The 21,079-nt window shown below is 46.9% G+C and overlaps 1 protein-coding gene across 9 annotated transcripts in view; it reads left to right on the top strand.

Annotated features, from left to right (window-relative positions):
- CALD1 (caldesmon 1) overlaps positions 1–21,079 on the top strand; it is a 161,518-nt gene that overhangs the window by 106,377 nt on the left and 34,062 nt on the right. For 8 of the 9 annotated variants that reach the window (XM_073649990.1, XM_073649989.1, XM_073649991.1 and 5 more), the window contains one exon: positions 12,333–12,458. In XM_073649990.1, the coding sequence (XP_073506091.1) occupies positions 12,333–12,458 (126 nt within the window). Of the gene's footprint in view, positions 1–11,567; positions 11,594–12,332; positions 12,459–21,079 lie in introns of those variants that run through there. The other variant, XM_073649994.1, reaches the window with a different exon arrangement.

Here is a 21,079-nt window from a genome sequence, read left to right on the forward strand (position 1 = left end):
AGTCTCAAAAAAATCCCTTTAAGCTGTTTTTAATATCTGTGTTTGAAAAAAGGGCCTAGCAACAACCAATATAAAAGAAGAAGGGCTTGTAATAAATCTGGGGCTTTGATGGTAAGAGGCTGGGCATTAAACTGCTTCCTCCACTAGATGGAGCACTCTGCATACAGTGATGAGCTGAATAAATTTATATATCGTTAGCTCCACCTAGTGGTGACTGCAGGTACCAAAAAATTTTTAATTTATGAATTGAGGAAAACAGAGCTCCCATATACAAATTATTAATATTCGAACATAGCAGTGTCCATAATAAAGGCTAAGCAGACCTTAGTAGAGTTTTTCCTCTGCAGCTCTGTGATTTCTGTATACACCCCTAACCCTATAATCTAATAGGTGCTGTCCCTTTCCGAGACCCGCAGCACTGCATACTGTCATTTCATAGACAAAAATTTAAAAAAATACTTTTTTTTTGCCTGCAATCACCAGTAGGGGGAGCTGTTTTATTATATAGTTTAATGGATGCAATGTATACAGTAAGCTCCCTCTAGTGGTGAGTTCAGGTAGTCCGAATTTTATCATTCAGGTCTAAGTCTATGCAGAGGATTTGGCGCTACGTATCGAAAAAATGGAGGTCGGGCCGCTATAAAGATATATTAAGGGTTTAATTAGCACAAAGTGTGGGATCTATTTAGATTAAAATAATTACATTTTATAAAGTGTGGACAATCCCTTTAAGGGCCAGCTCACTGCAATCTGTCAAAGTTACTTAGGTGAGAATAAAGTCTGGCATGAAGCAAAATTTTAGCGAAAAGAAAAACAGAAATGTCCTGAAAGCCGCAGAACGCGGGGGGAAACAATACACTTTTGTTGCAAGTGTTTATTTTCACAACTCGGAGCCCAGCGGAGATCTCAGGCATCGGTGCATGCTGGGACGGGAGCCCTTTCAGGTGAAAGCAGCAGTTTCTCCCAGACCTTGTGGGTAATTTGCAGGAGTTTTAATGTGAAATGGTTGGAAGTCAGGAGATGACACTGGGTCAAAGCAAATAAACATGTGGCTGAAACAGAATGTGCCGAAGAACAAGGGCCTGTTGTTTGGATGTTCTTCCTTGTGAAATGTAGAGATACTCTATAGGGTTAAAACAAGTCAAATGTCATGAGGTATGTGAGAAAATAGAAGAAAGGATTTTTTTTTTTTTTTTTAGAATAGCGCCACCTCTGTCTACTGGCCATGTCGGGTAGTGCAGTTTTCATACTTGATTTTTATATTTTTCATGTGTTTTTTTGTTTAACCCCCTTTGCGCATTCTACATCACCGAGCCAAGATCTGCGTGTATAAAGCCGAGCCTGCTCCACGTCGTGCAGCACCTGCCTGTAAGTAAAAGCAGCGACTGGAGCTATCTCTGATCGCTGATGTTCACCAATTTAGGTGCCGTTGTCAATCACTGATAGTGGCATTTAAATGATCTGGTTGCCGGTGAGCCGTTTCACTACGTCCCATCCCCCAACTCTTACGTACGCTGCGTCTCCTGTTTCTTCTGTTGCTGCCATCTTATAAAACATTCGAACAATCCAGCTTCAAGTCCCCTAAGGGGACTAAAAAAAAGTAAAAATAAAAAAGAAATGTTTTAAAAAATGTTATAAAATAATATAAAAATATAAAAAAAAAAGAAAGAAAATTATATACAATTTTTGTTTGACCCCGTCCATCCCCTTTTCGAAATTAATTAATAAATAAATTAAACATATTTTGAATCGTCATGTCTATCAAAATATACAATTATTTAGTGGGTGCTTAAAAAAAAAAAAAAATATTTAGCGGGTGCTTCCATCTTATAAAGCATTCGAACAATCCAGCTTCAAGTCCCCTAGGGGGACTAAAAAAAAAAAATAAAAAATCGTTTTTAAAGATGTTCTAAAATAATATAAAAATATTTCAAAAATAAAAATTATCTAAAAATTTTTGTTTGACACCCCCCTCCTCCTCCGTCCACTTTTCGAAATTAATTAATAAATAAATAAACACATATTGTATCGTCATGTCTATCAAAATATACAATTATGTAGCGGGTGCTTAAAAAAAAAAATGACACGCCTAACATTAGCTTTTTTTTTTTGTTTTTTTTTTAATTTTTCAACACTTTAGTCTTAAAAAAAAAAAAAAAAAAAAATCAATGTCTTATGTAGCCCAAAATAGAGTGAGGGCACACACAATACAAGCCCTCACATAACTCCATTGATGGAAAAATCAATAAGATATGGCTTTTAGAAGTGTAAAAAAACAACTTAAAAATTGCCATGTCATAAATGGGTTAAAATTTAAAGTGATAGGAGCCGCCAAATTCTTATTGGTGCCTCTTATCTCCCCCTGTTCACCTGAGACATGGATGTTAAGGATCCATCATGGATGAAATCAGGATTAATATTTGATGACTTATGGCTATAAGCATATATAGCCTCAGTGACCACAGGTGACCACATCTCCTTCTTCTACAATGGGTTCCTCTATGGGTTCCATAAGTTAGACGAAGCAGAAGGAGGAGCAGATACAGACACGTTAATGTAATTTTACCTGCCAAAAAAGAAGTGATTCTGGCCAGACGTAACTTCTCGAAGGCTCTCCGTGGGTGTGGGCTTAATCTTACAAGATGACAGAAGAATCTTAATTACTGTTTTCTGTGCGTGATGACAGCTATAGTATCGCATCATCCACATAATAACGTAGAAGCGATGGAATTCCTCTCTGCGGGAGTCCAACCAGTTCACACTATGCAGAGTATTCCACGACTGTCACTCACTAATCTTCTCATTAAAGTCTAAGGCATGTATTTTCTTAATCTGCAGCTCCTGTTGGAAAGTCACTCTAAGCAGTCATTTAAAGGACCACGAACACTAAAATCTGTAAAGCTTCTGTTACCATTCACACCAATGAATGCAAATAGCTTAAAGTTTTTTTTTGTTTTCGTACGCAGCCCCCCGTGCAGACCAATGTGTTTCTATGGCTGGAGACTACAAACAAATTTTTCATGTAGTTTGTACTCCCTTGAATTATGTGATTTATACTTTCGAGAGGTTTTCAAGGTGGTAACGAGTTAGGCAACGTTTTCTTTCTACTTTTCTAATGTAAGAAAACTGATTGCTGTCAGTGAATAGAAATATTTTTTGAGGGCTGAAAACCCTTTCAGCTGAGACTTTACCAAAATTTTACTCAGTTTAGGCCAGTAGTGTACCACCAATGGTCACGCAACATGCAATTAGGCCTGTGAACTGGGGAGATGGGGGGTCAATGAAGAATTCGGGAGGTATGGCATGGACTCATGTTTAGCCAACTCCATATCTGGTGGGTGCCAACTATTTTAAACAGTACCCCCCAGTAATGGCTGTGATTGGAGCTAGCTCTGATCCTCCTTAACCCCCTTAGATGCCGTGATGAACAGCTACCACAGTATCTAAGTAGTTAGCCATGAGTGAGGCCTCTGTTCCACCATTTGGCCCAAACTATAAAATCCTGGGAGCTTGAAGGGTTGTTTAATGGCAGCAACAATTTGGGCCTTCGCTATGGTGCCCCCAGATTTCAATATTCACCTTCACTAATTCTCCAAGGAAAGAGAGTAAAGTGTTAATGGGAATTTTGTTTCACAGTGCTCTGTTGCATCCCCCTGCACAGTAGATGGACCAGTGAAGTAACTTGAAGCTTGTAGGCCTCAATGCAAACTCTATAAAATGTCCCAACGATCACTATTCAGTTTTTCATAAGGGTTAAAGACACCTTTTTGGACCACCCAGGGCACTTGTGTAGCACCCCGAGGGTTCGGTTGCTACAGAGGTATTGCATCTCACCCAGATGTGCGATATCTCACTTCCAGGTAAGGATGGAGTGTGGCTCAGGACCCTAACACCCACATGCACTACACCACATTTCCGGGGGACAGCTCGACGGTGCTCCCATTAGTTATGCAGGCACGAGTGAGCATGTCCCTGGCTGGAGTGGGGGGAGGGAACACCTAGAGAAGGGAACCCGGTAGTGTGTGCGTGGGGGAAGTAGATCCTGGGTGCACTCTGTACAGGAGTATAAAGGGAGGCACCATCTTGGAAAGTGAGTTGAGAGAGGAGAAGACAGGGAGCAGAGCTGCTTTATGGGCTCTGCTCCACAGGCAGGCCCTGTCAGGAGGCCTGAGCCTGGAGGAGGGAAGAAGGAGGAAGAGGAGCAGACTGGGCTCCAGGAAGGACAGAGGGGACCCCAGGGGTGTGGACTGGCTGGTAGCCACCACACGCCCACCGCTACCTGAGTAGGGGGGTCAGGTTAAGAAGATGGGAACCGGATCCCAAATTAGTGGAGGAGAGAAATTACCCTCAACTAAGAACCAGAGGCTGCGACATTACATGTGGAGCAGCCCCTCACCACACCCGCTAGAAAGGCACCACATAGGACCTGGGAAACGCAGGCCAACGTTTGCCCACCAAGAAGGTCCGAGGCAGCTGGACATAAGCGTGGTCACTAGTGGGGTTTGAAGACCAGAGACAGGGGACATAAAGGGGGTCCTGCAAAGCACTCCAGAAAGACCTGGGAGTTAACCGAGCCCCTCACCTGGTGAGCACAGCGCGACACAGGCGGCCACCTCTGCAGCGGTGGCCTGGAGCAGTAACCAAGTAACCGTGAGTAAAGACCCTGAACTGCACCACCAAGACTCCGAGTTGTCTTTGTTGCGCTCGTGTACCACCATCACCCCCATCATCTATCCCTGCTGCCCTGAGGCCATACCCCTCCCGTTGGGGGTTATACCACCACACTGCACATCCTCATACACCTGGCCTCAGTGGACTGTTCTGCAGCGGCGGCTTCAAAGCCGCACTCAACGGGTGGCGTAGTCGACCAAGTTAACATCTACTGCCATAGACTGCCATTTAGTCTGACTCCCTGGGCACGGACCGGATCACCGCCACGAGACTACAACCCTCAAGAGATCCGGCTCCGGGTAAGCTCCCGCGTGCGCAACGCAGCGCGACACAGGCCCAGGGGCGCGTCAACTTTTGGCGTAGTCGGCAGGATTTCGTGCCCGCAACCACCGGGTACTGCGTGCCTGAAAAAGAGTCTTTTAAAACTTACCATCCGTGAAGTTTTCCCGCCATCTTCAGCCTTCTTCCCGCCATCCGTGAAGATTCCCGCCATCCGGCGCCATCTTCAGCCTTCTTCCCGCCATCTGTGGAGTTTTCCCGCCATTGGGCGCCATCTTGAGGACGCCGCGCGGGAAGAAGAGGGGCGTGGACTCCGAAAGCGCGCGAGAACTGAAGCCCCGCCTCACGTCCGGACGTTGCGTAAGGTCCTGGAAGGAGCCCAGCAGACGCCGACGTCACTGGAGCGCGACGGAAGGTCCTCGACCCTGATGATCAACTGCGGAGCCGCGGCCTACGGAAGAGGATCATCGCCAGGTAGGCCACGGTCCACCAGGGGGGAGGAGGACACCAGGAACGGACAGCAAGATGGCGGACCGGCAGCAGACTAAGCTGCCCAGCATCGGCAGCGCCCCAGCCGTTGCGGGCCCCGACCAGCACCAGGAGAAGACGCGTGACGCAGGAGCGGTCGCGGGAGCAGGTAAGAGGAGTCTCCCTGTCCCGGACGCTGCCAGCGTCAGCCTGCTCCCGGGCCACCCGGTGGAGCCGCCGATCCCGGGCGCTGCAGACGCAGACCTGCTCCGGACCCCGCAACAAGCCCTGCAGCCGAGCCCTCCAGACCTGGGCACTGCCACCACCAGCCCGCGCCCAGGCCCAAAGTCGCACCCCCTGACCCCGGGCGTCATTAACAGTACCACTCAGACCCCGAGTACCAAGAGGGCCCGGACGGGTCTGAACCTGAGAAAGAGAAAGGAGTGTGTGGAGCACACCGTTAATCGTAAACGGTAAAAGAGGAGATGTAAATAGTTACCCGACCGGGTATAAGGACTGTTGTGGGACTGTTTCCACTAAGAGTGTGGTCCCCATTGGGACAGAAAGAGAACTGTTTCCCTTACCCCCTACCTGGCTGGGGACTGAGAACAGCCACCCCTACCTGGCCGAGGACTGAGAGCGGCCATATCCTGTAAATAATTATGTGTTTCTAGTAATGTATAGGAGTCCTTGGTGGATTTACCGGGAATCCTTTGTACAGTTAGTGGAGCGTAACCCAGGATGGACTAAAAGACTGTTAAGGACTCGGGGCAGGACAGACCCCTACCTGGTTACGTCTCCCTGTTTTAGGAAAATGGACACCTGGTTGCAGAATAAACTGTGACCTGTTATAAAGAGACTTCTTCGTGGATCTGCTGCTAGAAATGTTTTATATGAAAAATTTATATGCTAGAATGTGTTACTATGAAAAAGAGTTCCAGAACAGTACATATGCACTTATACCGTTTAAGAGAGAGCCGTTCCCATAAAGGGAAACTGAATGTTGATACCTGTTGTACTTGTTGTTTATGAAAAATTTGCATGTTCTAATGTATACCCTGTCTTTTGCTCAGTTCCAGCCCGCGGACGTGCTGGGTTTTGCCAGGGGGGAATGTAGCACCCCGAGGGTTCGGTTGCTACAGAGGTATTGCATCTCACCCAGATGTGCGATATCTCACTTCCAGGTAAGGATGGAGTGTGGCTCAGGACCCTAACACCCACATGCACTACACCACATTTCCGGGGGGACAGCTCGACGGTGCTCCCATTAGTTATGCAGGCACGAGTGAGCATGTCCCTGGCTGGAGTGGGGGGAGGGAACACCTAGAGACGGGAACCCGGTAGTGTGTGCGTGGGGGAAGTAGATCCTGGGTGCACTCTGTACAGGAGTATAAAGGGAGGCACCATCTTGGAAAGTGAGTTGAGAGAGGAGAAGACAGGGAGCAGAGCTGCTTTATGGGCTCTGCTCCACAGGCAGGCCCTGTCAGGAGGCCTGAGCCTGGAGGAGGGAAGAAGGAGGAAGAGGAGCAGACTGGGCTCCAGGAAGGACAGAGGGGACCCCAGGGGTGTGGACTGGCTGGTAGCCACCACACGCCCGCCGCTACTTGAGTAGGGGGGTCAGGTTAAGAAGATGGGAACCGGATCCCAAATTAGTGGAGGAGAGAAACTACCCTCAACTAAGAACCGGAGGCTGCGACATTACATGTGGAGCAGCCCCTCACCACACCCGCTAGAAAGGCACCACATAGGACCTGGGAAACGCAGGCCAACGTTTGCCCACCAAGAAGGTCCGAGGCAGCTGGACATAAGCGTGGTCACTAGTGGGGTTGAAGACCAGAGACAGGGGACATAAAGGGGGTCCTGCAAAGCACTCCAGAAAGACCTGGGAGTTAACCGAGCCCCTCACCTGGTGAGCACAGCGCGACACAGGCGGCCACCTCTGCAGCGGTGGCCTGGAGCAGTAACCAAGTAACCGTGAGTAAAGACCCTGAACTGCACCACCAAGACTCCGAGTTGTCTTTGTTGCGCTCGTGTACCACCATCACCCCCATCATCTATCCCTGCTGCCCTGAGGCCATACCCCTCCCGTTGGGGGTTATACCACCACGCTGCACATCCTCATACACCTGGCCTCAGTGGACTGTTCTGCAGCGGCGGCTTCAAAGCCGCACTCAACGGGTGGCGTAGTCGATCAAGTTAACATCTACTGCCATAGACTGCCACTTAGTCTGACTCCCTGGGCACGGACCGGATCACCGCCACGAGACTACAACCCTCAAGAGATCCGGCTCCGGGTAAGCTCCCGCGTGCGCAACGCAGCGCGGCACAGGCCCAGGGGCGCGTCACTTGTACTATCCAGAATAAAGCCCCTCATACCTACACAATAGATAGCTGTTGACCAAATGACCAGCTATGTCTCCTGACCCCTACTTACACAGAAACTTCAAGGTGTGATGAGAAGGCCACTGACAGACTCCTCTGATGGTGGCTTATCTCCAGGAACAACTAAAGGATCGGACGTTGAAATTCAACAAGTCATATCCTTCTCTCCCCCCAACTGATGAACCATACATACAGGGTTGGACTGGCCCACTGGGGATCAGGAGAATCCTCCGGTAGGCCGCCCCTGTGAAGGAGTGCTGAAGAGCAGCGCTATTGCATTTAAATCACTATTTGCAGAGAAAGCATCATCTAATCATTCAGTAAACAAGCTTGACAATTTAATATTAAATAGAAGCAAAAGTAAATTACTAGGGTCCTGTCTTTTGTTATGGGTGGGCCTTTGCCAATCCAGTCCGACGCTGCATACACACATACTTCATCCAACTTTAGACTAATGTGTAGCCAAAGGGGCTTCTGCACGTATATCAACAGCTATGGTAGAATGTTATGGGCATGCTCTGTGATCTGTGCAGAGATCACTGTGCAGAGAGGGGGAGGAGGTGAGAATAATCTATTCTATTCTAGAATGCGATCCCTATTTTATCTACATATAGGTGTCACCTTTCATTGTATTCCTGCTTGTGATAATAAGAATGTGACAGTAAGAAGTATCAGCCTATTGTAAGACTCAGAGTGAAAACTGCAAGATTTCAGGATGTTTGTTTTTTTCTAATAATATAAACCGCTAAATAAAAAGTTTGAAAAAAGACCCCAAAGCCACTTTCTGATGACACAGGTACCGGCAAGGAAACCTAAGCTCCAAAAAAGAACAAATCATTATTTTTGTAAAATTCCACCGTCGTTCTCGGAAAAGCGAGGAATTAAACCACAACCTAAAAAAAACTACGGCTGGGACAATACGATACCCAGAAGTCACTGCTGCCCGGTCCTAACCTTTATCAATGTTTCACCAAAGCTAAACATATTGTTCCAATTGAGCGAATCAACTCGTGCAATATGGCGGAGGAGGGGGGGGCAGATAACCGACTGGTCATGACCTTTCGCTATTCTCCCTTCCAAACACATGCTCATCGTCACGGTATATGATTGTTAGTGGGGATGGTTTTTTTTTTTTTACTTTTTTTTTATTATTACTCAGACATTGCCCTAATAAGGGAAAAGATTTCAACTCTTTTGGTGATGCAAGAAAAAAAAAAAAAGTCAGCGTGTGACTATTCAGCGAGCTGCTGATTAATGAGGATGAGGTGTGGCTTGGCGGGTACATCCACAGCCTGGCTCACCATTGTGTAATGACTGTTCTATGGGATATATAAAGTACTCATTTTTGGATTCCTTCTTTATTTTTCTTACCCTGCCAAAATATCTGCATTAAACATTTCCCTTAGACACAGGTGAAATCTTCTCTTTTTCTAACAGAGAATTTAGTTCTTTAGATCATTATGTTTTCTGCTAGCAGAATTTTTTTTTTTTTTTTTTTTAGCCACAGCGCCACTCCTGTCCTGAGGCCATGCCTGGTATTGCAGCTTAATAGTATTAATGTGAATAGATCGAGATGAACTGCAATACCCGACACAACCTATAGTCCGAAGTGGTGCTGTTTCTGTTAAAGAGCCTTCTTATTTAAATGTGAAAATAATCTAGAAGAGACTTGAATAATAGATGTGGGACATTACAATGGCTATGGGGTTGTTACTCACTTGTCCTGAGACCTCGAATGGCATAAAAAACATTGACTGATGCGAAGGAATACACATGCTTCTTACTTTTAGGAATCAACTTCATAAGACATTTTTTTTTTTTGTGTGAACACCATGCATATTTAAAGTGACATCCACTTGACGATTGCTAAAGTGCCTCCATTTAGAGTGGCGTCAGAGTGCCACCAGAATTAGACTAAGCAAAGTGACCATATAAACAGTTACCAGATCGTCCCCCTTAACAGACTAAGTGAAAGTGTTCCTACCCTGTAACAGTCTGTTATGGAGGGTTGACTCCACTTAGTCTAAGTGGAATGCACCCCCTTTAACAGACTAAGTGGAGTGCTTCCACCCCTTCAAGGGCCTTCAAGGGCCAAATTGAGTGTCCACCCACCTTAATGGGCTAAGTGATGTGCGCCCTCCCTTCACAGACTAAAAGGAGTGCTCCCTCCATTATCAGACTAAGTGGAGTGCTTTCCTCCTTCCTTAACAGACTACGTGGAGTGTTCAACACCTTCACAGACTACATGGAGTGTACCCCTCACTTAACAGACTAAGTGGAGATCTCCCATCCTTTAACAGACTAAGTGGAGTGCTCACCCTCTCAACAGACTAAGTAGAGTGATCCCCCCCATTAACAGACTAAGAAGATAGTGCCCCCTTCACAGACTAAGTGGAGTGCTCCCCTCATTAACATGCTAAGTAGAGTGCTCATCCCCTTAACAGACTATATGGAGTGCTCCCCTCATTAACATGCTAAGTAGAGTGCTCATCCCCTTAACAGACTATATGGAGTGCTCCCCTCATTAACATGCTAATTAGAGTGCTCTCACCCCTTAACATAATAAGCGGTGTGCTCCCACCGCTTCAAGGGCTGAATGGAGTGTCCACCCGCCTTAACTGGATAAGTGGAGTGTGCCCTCCCTTCACTAAAGAGAATCTGGAGTCACAATTTACAGAAGATGAGTCTGCTGAGTATTCTCCACTCACAATGCCAGCAGATTGCCCCCATAAATGGTGTCAGAAGAGTTGGGAGCTTATTACATATTTTAGCTATGCCACACGTTATAGTGTTTTATTTTCTTTAGCTTTTTTTTTTTTGGGGGGGGGGGTGTAGATTATAGCCACGAGTTTTCTCATGTGAAATCACAGATCTCCATCCTCCCGTGATGAGTCACCTTCATAAAATAACACAAAGCGATCTTTATCTCCGGTGAGATAATGCCACCTGTATCATGAAGCTATTCATTGTCAGGGGCGTATGATAAAGGTCTCCATTGTCAGGGGTGTATGATAAAGGTCTCCATTGTCAGGGGTGTATGATAAAGGTCTCCGTTGTCAGGGGTGTATGATAAAGGTCTCCGTTGTCAGGGGTGTATGATAAAGGTCTCCGTTGTCAGGGGTGTATGATAAAGGTCTCCGTTGTCAGGGGTGTATGATAAAGGTCTCCGTTGTCAGGGGTGTATGATAAAGGTCTCCGTTGTCAGGGGTGTATGATAAAGGTCTCCGTTGTCAGGGGTGTATGATAAAGGTCTCCGTTGTCAGGGGTGTATGATAAAGGTCTCCACTGTCAGGGGTTTATGATAAAGGTCTCCACTGTCAGGGGAGCTAAAATAAAAGAAATAATAGAACGCAGAATACGTAAATAGTATGAAAATAAAAACTATGCAAAACACCTAAAACATAAGTCAAGGAATAACCCTTTCAAACATTAGTTTCTGTAACCAGACTAACCCTTTAATATTAACCCCTCGAGTGACTCCTTAGGATGTTTCGCCTCATCTTCATCTTCTTAACTGGATGAAAAGTCCTAAGGAGGAAGCCACATAAGAGTCATGCAAGAATTTTTCTCTTTCTCTTTTAAGTAAGAGCACTTAGTTTTCTGAGAAAGTGACTTGGGCGGAGGCCCTCCAATATTTTATATGGATTACATTGCCTCGCATACATTTTTAATGCGACAGATTAAGTATCAGCCCTAAGTAAAGAAAAGGAAACTGCTTCAGCCGAGGAAACTGTATCCTTTGTCTTGGAGAGCAGCCGGTATGAGGAGGAAGGGGAGAAGAGATGGATTACAGGTTTGGGTTTTTTGGTGTTTTTGTGTTATTTTATTGGGTTTTTTTTTGCTTTTTTTTATGTGAAAGCTCATTATCCCATAATTCTTCATGATGGGAGAGCTGGATCATTAGCTTCTGGCCTTCTTGTTATAGGATAGTGATAGCTTGTTGGACCGATATAAATGAACCTGAGATATTTGTAGATGTTTTTGACTTCTTGACCCTATGGAAATGTTTGCACTTTAGGCTCCCCCCCCACCCCTCGTAGTTCAAAGGTTCATCTGCTTGGTTGCCACGAGTAATCTAATTGTTTTAGATATGCTTGGTTTCCATAAATTGTCCTTTCATTGTCTGTTTTTGGGGGTCATTTAAAGGAGAATATTCCCAATGGGACATTTTTCTTGGTTGGACACCTCTGTTGGCTAATGGTATGTACTAAGGGACTTTCATATGTTGTTATACTCTGTATTTCGACCTTTTTTTTGGACTAAAATGAGGGTTTAGAGATCTCAAAATGGGAAACCTAAAGTTGTCTCCAATAGACCAGATCATAAAAAAAAAAAAAACCTTCTGTAGGACACTTTATTCCTCACTTGACCATCAGCTGTGATAATCCAATTCCACTGCACTCTATATGACCTCCCTGTATAATCACTCTGCAACTCCCAACCAGATCCTCTTTAGTAGGTGCCATATTTTTTTTTCTCACTATAGGGACTTTAATGCATTCATTGCTTTATGTGTATTTTTTTTCTTGTAGAACCACTTATCAGAGAAATGACGACGACGAAGAAGAAGCTGCAAGAGAGAGACGCCGGCGGGCTCGCCAAGAAAGACAACGGCTGAATAGGGATGATGGAGAAGGGCATGATGGCACTCAAAATAGGTAAACTTGGCATGATTTTGTTCTTCTCTTCTGCAATAGACCTTGAAAATAACTAATGATTTTGAATCATTTCTGTTGAGTCTGATAAATGGAAGGATTTTTTTTTGAGCAACGTCTAGATAAGGAATTATTTTGTCCACCCCATTCCATGAATAAGCAAACTTTTCTCTTCAGTGCTCGAGGGTGAAGTGAGCACTGTTTGGGCCCCTAATTTTTTACGCAATCTAACAAATCATTTCACCTGATGAACGAGCGTTTAGCTCACTTGTCTGATGATTGGTAGCCATTTTACACTTAATGATCTTCAAGGAACGAGTGCTCCTATATTGGCCATTGTAAATTCAACTTTAGTGCATCCATCAACTCAAATAGGTAGACTTTGTGTAAGCCAATTTTCTTACCAGGTCCCAAGGGATATTTGGTATTCACCATTCATTTTCGGGGTCTCTGGGTTGCATCCACTGAGTTGCTGCTAGCTGGTGGACCGAGTTGAGGTTGAAAGAGGGATGGTTGGTGACAAAACCAGAATCAAATTTGTAGTCAGAGGATAGCTTAGTTTAAATCCAGGAGGTCACGTACTGATATCAGGCAGAGCAGAGAAAGAGTTGTCAGGCAGTTCCCGAAAGGTATCCAAGGTTAATTCATCAGAGTAAACAGAATACGTTTGGCAAAAACAGATGTCAAAGGGCACCAGAGTAGTATAAGATACACAATAACTGGAAATAGCAAAGTATACTGAGAGAATTTAACCTGTTGGCCCTCATACTGGATCCTAATACTGGTCGGATGCCGAGATTGACTGGCCAACTGAACCATGAGTGATGAAATACACTCCTCAATATTGAAATTGGACCACCATGAAGGAAAACTATTATGGAATTATGGAAATCACAATGATCACAATATCAAGGAATGTTCTGCCGCGCTCAATACATTTGGCCAAATCATCAAGATCCACTGCTGTCAGCTATCTTTGTAAATGCCAACCAATAATGTCCCATGCATGCTTGACGGAAGACAAGACCAAAGACGCTGCAGACCATGCTAGCACGTTCAGACTGTGCAGCCTGCTCCAGAGTAATAGCAGCAACATGCGGCCTGGCGTTATTGTGTTGGAAAATGGCTCCTTGGACACGTTGGAGAAAATGGTTCTAGCACTAAATCAATGTTGAGGAGTGTATGTTGACTTTATTGGCTAGGAGTAGTGTTGAGCCACCCCCGTAGTGTTCGAGTTCGGTTCGGTTCGTCGAACACCCGTGTGTTCGCCGAACTGTTCGTCGAACTGTTCGTCGAACACCTTCGAACACCGTTAAAACCAATGGCAGGCAAACAAAAACACATAGAAACACATAGAAAACACCTTCAAAGGTGTCCAAAAGCTGACAAACTGCTCAGAAGACACAACTAACACATGGAAAAGTGACAAGTACATATAGTCATGTGAAAAGAAAAGAGGTGGAGGAGTAAAAGGAGGGGGAGACACAGATATAGGCATGTCATGCCCTTCTAAAATCCAAAAAGTGAGAAGCCGAGACGGCCAGTCCGCTCCTGCCCGTGCCACCTCCGTGTCGCCGGGTTTGTGCCAGAGCCGCGGTGAACCCTGACGGCCAGCCCCCCTCTCCCAATACTGGTGCCTGTCCGCTGGTGGGTCGAGAGAGCCCCCCTGTGGTGGAGGCAGCGCTAAGCTTTTTAATTTAAATTGTCCCTCTAATTTGAATGAATACACTTTAAATCCATTTACAAGGATCTATTGGAGGGCAAGTCTCATGCCAGCAGCCGCGTAATTCCAGCTCCAGTAGCGTCCACTAAAGCTGCTGCAGTTAAAAAGCTTTTATAAGGATCGAGCTCGGCTGTCCACCGCAAGGCATCCTAGTGCCAGTCCCAGCCCCTATGCCTTGGGGTGCCTCCTGATGCTCTTCACTGAGTATCCCGTGGTCCCGAAGCATTTCCTTTGAAAAAATTAAGTGTCCAAACTACAGGTGGTGTAGCTTGCTTAACAGCCGGGATAATCCGCTGACTAGCAGACACTGCTACTAGGCACAAAGTATTTCCTGGGCTAGATGCAGTTAAAAATTTGTAATTAGATACTCTCGTTGGATGCTGAGAAAGCATTCCATAGAGTCTCCTGGCACGCCATATATGATTCTCTTAAAAAGCTTGGGGTAGGGGTCTAGGGGACCCTTTTATAGCCAAAATCACGGCCCTGTATCACAATACGTCACCTAGGCTGAAGATAAATGGAACTGTAGCACCGAGGGCTCGGTTGCTACAGACGTATTGCACCTCACCCAGAGGTGTGATATCTCACTCTCAGATAAGGATGGAGTGTGGATCAGGACCCGACACCTGCATGCATTACACCACATTGCCGTGGGGCAGGGCGACCAATATGCCCCTGAGATGGGCACGACAGTCCCTGTCCCTGGCTGGAGTGGGGGGAGGGAACACTGAGGAAGGGGAACCCTGCAGTGCAGGAGCAGGGAGGAAGCAGTTCCTGGGTGCATTGAGAAGGGAGTATAAAAGGTGGGCACCATCTTAGTTCAGTGCAGAGAAGTCTGAGCAGAAGTGGCAGGGAGCAGGGGCTCTGCATGAGCTCTGCTCCGGAGGCGGGCCTAGTAACAGAGGCCCAGGCCTGCAAGAGGGAGAAGGAAGGAAGAGGAGCGGAGAAGGCTCCAGGAACGAGGAATGAAGGGATCCCAGGGGTGCGGACGGGCGAGTCGCCACCGCACGCCCGAATCCACCTGCGTGGAGGGGTCAGGCCAAAGGGGGAGACCGGTCCCCGAACTAGTGGAGGCAGGAAACGACCCTCAGCTAGAAACCGGAGGCTCTGACATTTTATGTGGCGCAGCCCCTTGCTCCACCCGCTAGGAAGGCACCACATAGGGTCAGGGAAACTGGCGCCAAGTTTACCAAGAGGAGGCCCGAGGCAGCCGGACAGAAGTGTTGGTAAGAAAGGCCAGACAAAGGACACACAAAGGGGGTCCTGTGAAGCGCTCCAAAGTTATCTGGGAGTTGTCTGAGCCCCTCACCTGGTGAGCACAGTATGACGTGGGCAGCCGTTACCTGCAGACGTGGTCTGGATAATAAGAACTGTGAGTAAAGGCCCTGGACTGCATCACTGACTCCGTGTCGTTACTGCTGCTGCCCCGCACCATCACCCCCATCCTCCGCATACACTGCCCTGAGGCTATACTCCTCCCATGGGGAGTTATGCTACGCTCTGCTGCACCCACAACACCAGCCTCAGCGGTCTGCCCTGTAGCGGCGGTTCACTCTGACCGCAATCCACGGGTGGCGTAGTCGGACATTTAAACATCAAAACCACATAAATAGTTCCGCCACTGGTTTGACCGCCCTGAGCCACGGAACCGGATCGCCGCCACGAAGACTACAACCACCAGCATCCACCAAAAAGGGTCCGGCTCCGGGTGTCCCAAGGCCCAGGGGGTGCGTCAGAACATTTTCATCACCTTTCACAATCACCAATGGGACAAGGCAGGGATGTTCTCTGTCCCCTCTCTTATACATCCTAGTGACGGAGCACCTGCTCCCATCAATTCGCCATAACCCCAATATTAGGTGGATTGAGGTGGGAGGCACCGAGTACAAGTGCTCTCTATTTGCTGATGATGTCCTAGTATATATCACTCAATCACATATATCCATCCCTGCTGTTATGGCTGAAATAGATCACTTTGTTACATGGTAAAATTTTAAAATCAATGCAGCGAAGTCTGAGGCCCTCGATGTCTCCCTCCCTAAATCCATATAGGATTCCATCCAGTCCAACTTTCCCTTTGCCTGCCCTCACAGGGTATCAAATACTTAGGAATTCCTATTCATAGAGACCTCTCCCATCTATGTTATCTTAATTTTGGGCCCTTTATTGAACAATTCCATACAGACCACGGTTGGCAAGTTAGAACTGTAAGATTCACTACGTGAACCACTGGTGTTTTGTGGAAAAGCACATGTACACCGCGTTCCAAATTATTATGCAAAAAGTGTTTAGGAGTGATAAGGGAAGAATTTGTTTGTTTGTCAGTTAAACTCATTGATGGTGATGTGTGTCAGGGCTCTTTATATCACTGTAAGCAATTGCAGACACCTGTGCTAATTAGTTTGGCAGGTGTGTCCAATGAAAGGCAAGACTACTTAAGAAGGCTCTCTCACATTATTAAGCAGCCTACATTTTCTGCCAAAATGGGAAAGAAAAAGGATGTGTCGGCTGCTGAGAAGCAACAAATTGTGGAGTGTTTAGGTCAAGGCATGACTACAATCAACATTGTGCGATGATCAGGATGAAGTGTCTTGGCAATCAAGAAGTATGTAGCTGATTCACAGTACACACGTGTGCGTGCTGATAAGGGCAAATTGAGGACTCTTTCCTACAGGCAATTACGTCAGGTTGAAAGAGCAGCGGCAAAAAAGCCTTGTCATAGCAGCAGACAAGTTTTTGAAGCTGCTTGTGCCTCCAACGTCCCCCGAACAACAAGATGCAGGGTCCTTCAGAGGTTTGCAGCTGTGCATACGCCATCCTGTCGACCTCCTCTATCCACTTCACACAAGCAGAAACGGCTCCAGTGGGCCAAACATTACATGAAGACTGATTTCAAAACTGTTTTGTTCACGGATGAGTGCCGTGCAGCGCTCGATGGTCCAGATGAATGGAGTGGAGGATGGCTGGTTGATGGACACCCCACGCAAACATGGCTACAGCGCCAACAAGGAGGAGGTGGAGTAATGTTTTGGGCTGGAATCATGGGGAGAGAGATTGTCGGCCCCTTTAGGATCCCTGAAGGCGCTAAAGATGAACTCCATAATGTATGTGGATTTTCTCAAACAGCACTTCCTGCCATGGTTCAAGAAGAAGAACCGTGTATTTCACAGCAAGATCATTTTTCTGCATGATAATGCACCATCTCATGCTGCACATAAAACATCTGCATCTCTGGCTGATATGGGCATAAAAGGGGACAAACTTATGGTGTGACCCCCATGCTCCCCTGACCTCTACCCCATTCAGAACCTTTGGAGCATCATTAAAAGGAGTGTCTATGATGGCGGGAGGCAGTTCACATCTAAGCAACAGCTCTGGGAGGGTATTCTGTCCTCATGCAAAACAATTGAAGCAGAAACCATCCAAAACCTGACAAATTCAATGGACGAGAGAGTTCAGAAGCTCCTTTCGAACAAGGGGTCCTATGTGAAAATGTAACATCACCTAGAATAAAGTTTTGAGTTGAAAACTGTTTGATTTCAGTTTCTAATAACCTGCTAATGCTTATCATTTCAAAAATGACCATTTTTTTGGTCTTTATTAAAATGAAAAGGTTGATCGAAAAGTTTGGGGGATCTAAGAGTGTGGCAACCCAGTAGTCATGATTACTTCGAATTCTGACAATATGAGGGTCATGCTGCAGGTAGTGCAGCAAGAAGGCACTTATGTGTCTTGCGCATCTCGGAGCCCCAAAATTATTTTCCGGGCTAGATGCAGCTAAAAATTATTATTAATTTTAAATCTGGTGAAGCTTATTATAGATGGCCTAATAGGATCAGTGCTGCACACTGCTACAAAGCCCAAATTATTTTCCAGTCAAGATACAGATAAACATGATTAGTAATTTGAAAGCTTAAAACGGTTGGTAGGGTGATTTTAACCAATCATAAAGCTTTTACTCTCCCCAGGATGACACAGGGGTAGAAAAGTCGTTTCGGATCCATGATTTGTTCATCTTTATGAACGTGAGTCTGTCTACATTATCAGTGGAGAGCCGCGTGCGCTTATCTGTCAGCACACCACCAGCAGCGCTGAACACACGTTCAGACAGAACGCTGGCTGCGGGGCATGACAAGATCTCCAAGGCGTAAGTGGCTAGCTCCAGCCATTTATCCAGATTGGAAGCCCAAAAAGAGCAAGGGTCCAGTGACACAGTCGTGGCTTCAATGTTTACTTGGACATACTCCTGTACCATCGTCTCTAGGCGTTGACTATGTGTCAGACTTCTTGTCTCCTGTGGCCTTGCAAAGGATGGGCTAAAAAAGTGGTGAAATGATTCCGCAAAATTGATGTTACCAGCAGATACTGTGGTTCTGTTACGGTTTGAGTGCTGAACACTTGACGGTCCCACGGTTGGCAAGTTGGAACTGTGAGATTCACTACGTGCACCACTGGTATTTTGTGGAAAAGCACATGTAAGATTCTGCAACAGTCTCTGCTGATACTCCTGCATGCGTGCATCCCTTTCTATGGCAGGAATAATTTCTGCAAATTTACTTTTGTACCGGGGATCTAACAGTGTGGCAACCCAGTAGTCAGGATTATTTCTAATTCTCACAATTCGAGGGTCATGTTGCAGGTAGTGCAGCAAGAAGGCACTCATGTGTGTTGCGCATCCAGGAGCACCAAGTCCCTGCTGTGTTGGTGGCGAGGTAACAATCATGCTTCCTTCCTCTGTCCTCTCCCCCCAACCTCGCACAACAGAAATGTGATCAAGGTCTCCCTCATCTGATGAGTCTTCCATCAGTTCGTCCTCCACTTCTTCCTGGGCTCCTGCACCTTCCTCACTAGTTTGGCTGCTACCATGTGCCCTGGTAAAATCATCTCCCCCACCCTCACATGCCTGCCGCCTTGGTGCTGCCGACCGTCTGGACCTTGCAGATGTTAGCCCTTCCGCATACAACTCCTCCTCCTCTACTTCCTCCACCTCCTCTTGTGCCACCACCTGACTCCGAATTCTGTTTAACATGTGCTCCAGCATGTAAATCACCGGAATAGTCATGCTGATAATGGCATCGTCAGCACTAAACATCTTCGTCGCCATTTCAAAACTGTGCAGAAGGGTGCATAGGTCCCTGATCTCAGACCACTCCTCCAGCGTGATTTGCCCCACCTCTGAATCTCGTTGGCCCAGGCTATACGTCAGAACGTATTGCACCAGGGCTTGTCGGTGCTGCCACAGTCGCTGCAACATGTGCAGAGTTGAATTCCACTGGGTAGGCACATCGCATTTTAGCCGGTGAAGTGGCAGGCCCAACGACTTCTGTAGAGATGTAAGTCGCTGAGCTGCGGGATGCGAACGGCGGAAGTGAGCACATAGCGACCGTGCCCTCTGCAGAAGGCCATCTAGTCTGGGATAGTGGGCTAAAAATTGCTGGACAACCAGGTTCAACACGTGAGCCATACAAGGCACGTGTGTGACATTGCCCCGGCGAAGGGCCGCACCCAGGTTTGCAGCATTGTCGCACACGGCCTTCCCTGGTTTCAGGTCCAGTGGAGACAACCATTCATGAAATTGGTTCTCCAGAGCTGACCACAACTCCTCAGCTGTGTGACTCACATTTCCCAGACATTTCAATGTAAAAACCGCCTGATGACGTTGAGCCCTACTGCCAGCATAGTAAGGAGGTGTGCAGGATCCCTTCTGCGCAGTTAGAAAGCTTGTGGCATGACCAGACAGGCTTTGGGTGCAGGTGGAAGACCGAGAGGAGGTTGAGGAGGCAGAAGCAGTGGAGGAACTTTGACATAAAGAGGATTGACGCACAACTCGTGGGGACGGCAAGACTTGGACAACAGCCCCTTGTCCTGCTGTCACCATAGTTACCCAGTGCCCAGTCAGCGACATGTAACGCCCCTGTCCATGCCTACTCGTCCAAGTGTCTGTGGTGAAATGCACCCTGTCACACACAGAGTTTCTCAAAGAAGCGGTGATGTTGTGTGCGACATGCTGGTGGAGCGCAGGCACACCTTTCTTTGAGAAGTAGTGCCGACTGGGCATCTGGTACTGGGGCACTGCGACGGACATAAGGTCTCGAAAATCCTCTGTGTCCACCAGGCGGAAAGGCAGCATTTCTGTAGCCAAGAGCTTGCAGATGGTGAAATTCAACCTCTTAGCTTTCTCATGGCTAGGAGGAAATGGTCTTTTACTTGTCCACATCTGAGGGACCGAGGGCTGGCTATTGTGCTTAGACGGGGTTGATAAGGGTGTCCCCGGCAAACTGCCGGTCTGTGAGGAAGATGCAGGCGGACATGTTAGGTTGCCTTGATCCAAAGGTGGTGCTATCGATGTCGGACAGCGCTCAAGACCAGCTGGTGTTACCACCTCCAAAGAAAATGATGACCTGCCAATCACGCTGGCTGTTGCGGGTAAAGAGGTGGCAGGTCTGCGCCCCAAAACAGGTGTGACTGCTGTCCCCCCAGTCACAGAGGATGAAGAGGCCGCGGATGCACAAGATATGGCAGACGGTGGTTGGCCCGGCCGGCTAGGCCGCATTGTAGCACACTGAGCTTCCCACTGCAACTTATGCTTCATGTCCATGTGCCGGTTCATGCATGAAGTACTCAAACTATGTATTTTTTGGCCTCTACTTAGCTTTTGCTGACAAATGTTACAGATAACACGAGTTGGGTCATCTTTATCGATCTGAAAAAATGCCCAGGCTATGCAAGGCTTAGCACCCATGCGACCTGAAGAGCCACCACGACTTGTGGTGAGAGGCAGAGTTGTGTTTGAGGATGCAGTTGTTGACGTGCTTCCAGTACTACGTCTCTGTCCAGGAAGGTGCAACCTGACCTCGTCGTCACTAGCATCTTCCTCCACCTCCTCTGCTGACCTCATCTC

Source organism: Phyllobates terribilis, unplaced genomic scaffold (assembly GCF_046119375.1).
Source record: "Phyllobates terribilis strain yellow unplaced genomic scaffold, ASM4611937v1 Scaffold_10__3_contigs__length_209671492, whole genome shotgun sequence".
Taxonomy (NCBI): Eukaryota; Metazoa; Chordata; class Amphibia; order Anura; family Dendrobatidae; genus Phyllobates; species Phyllobates terribilis.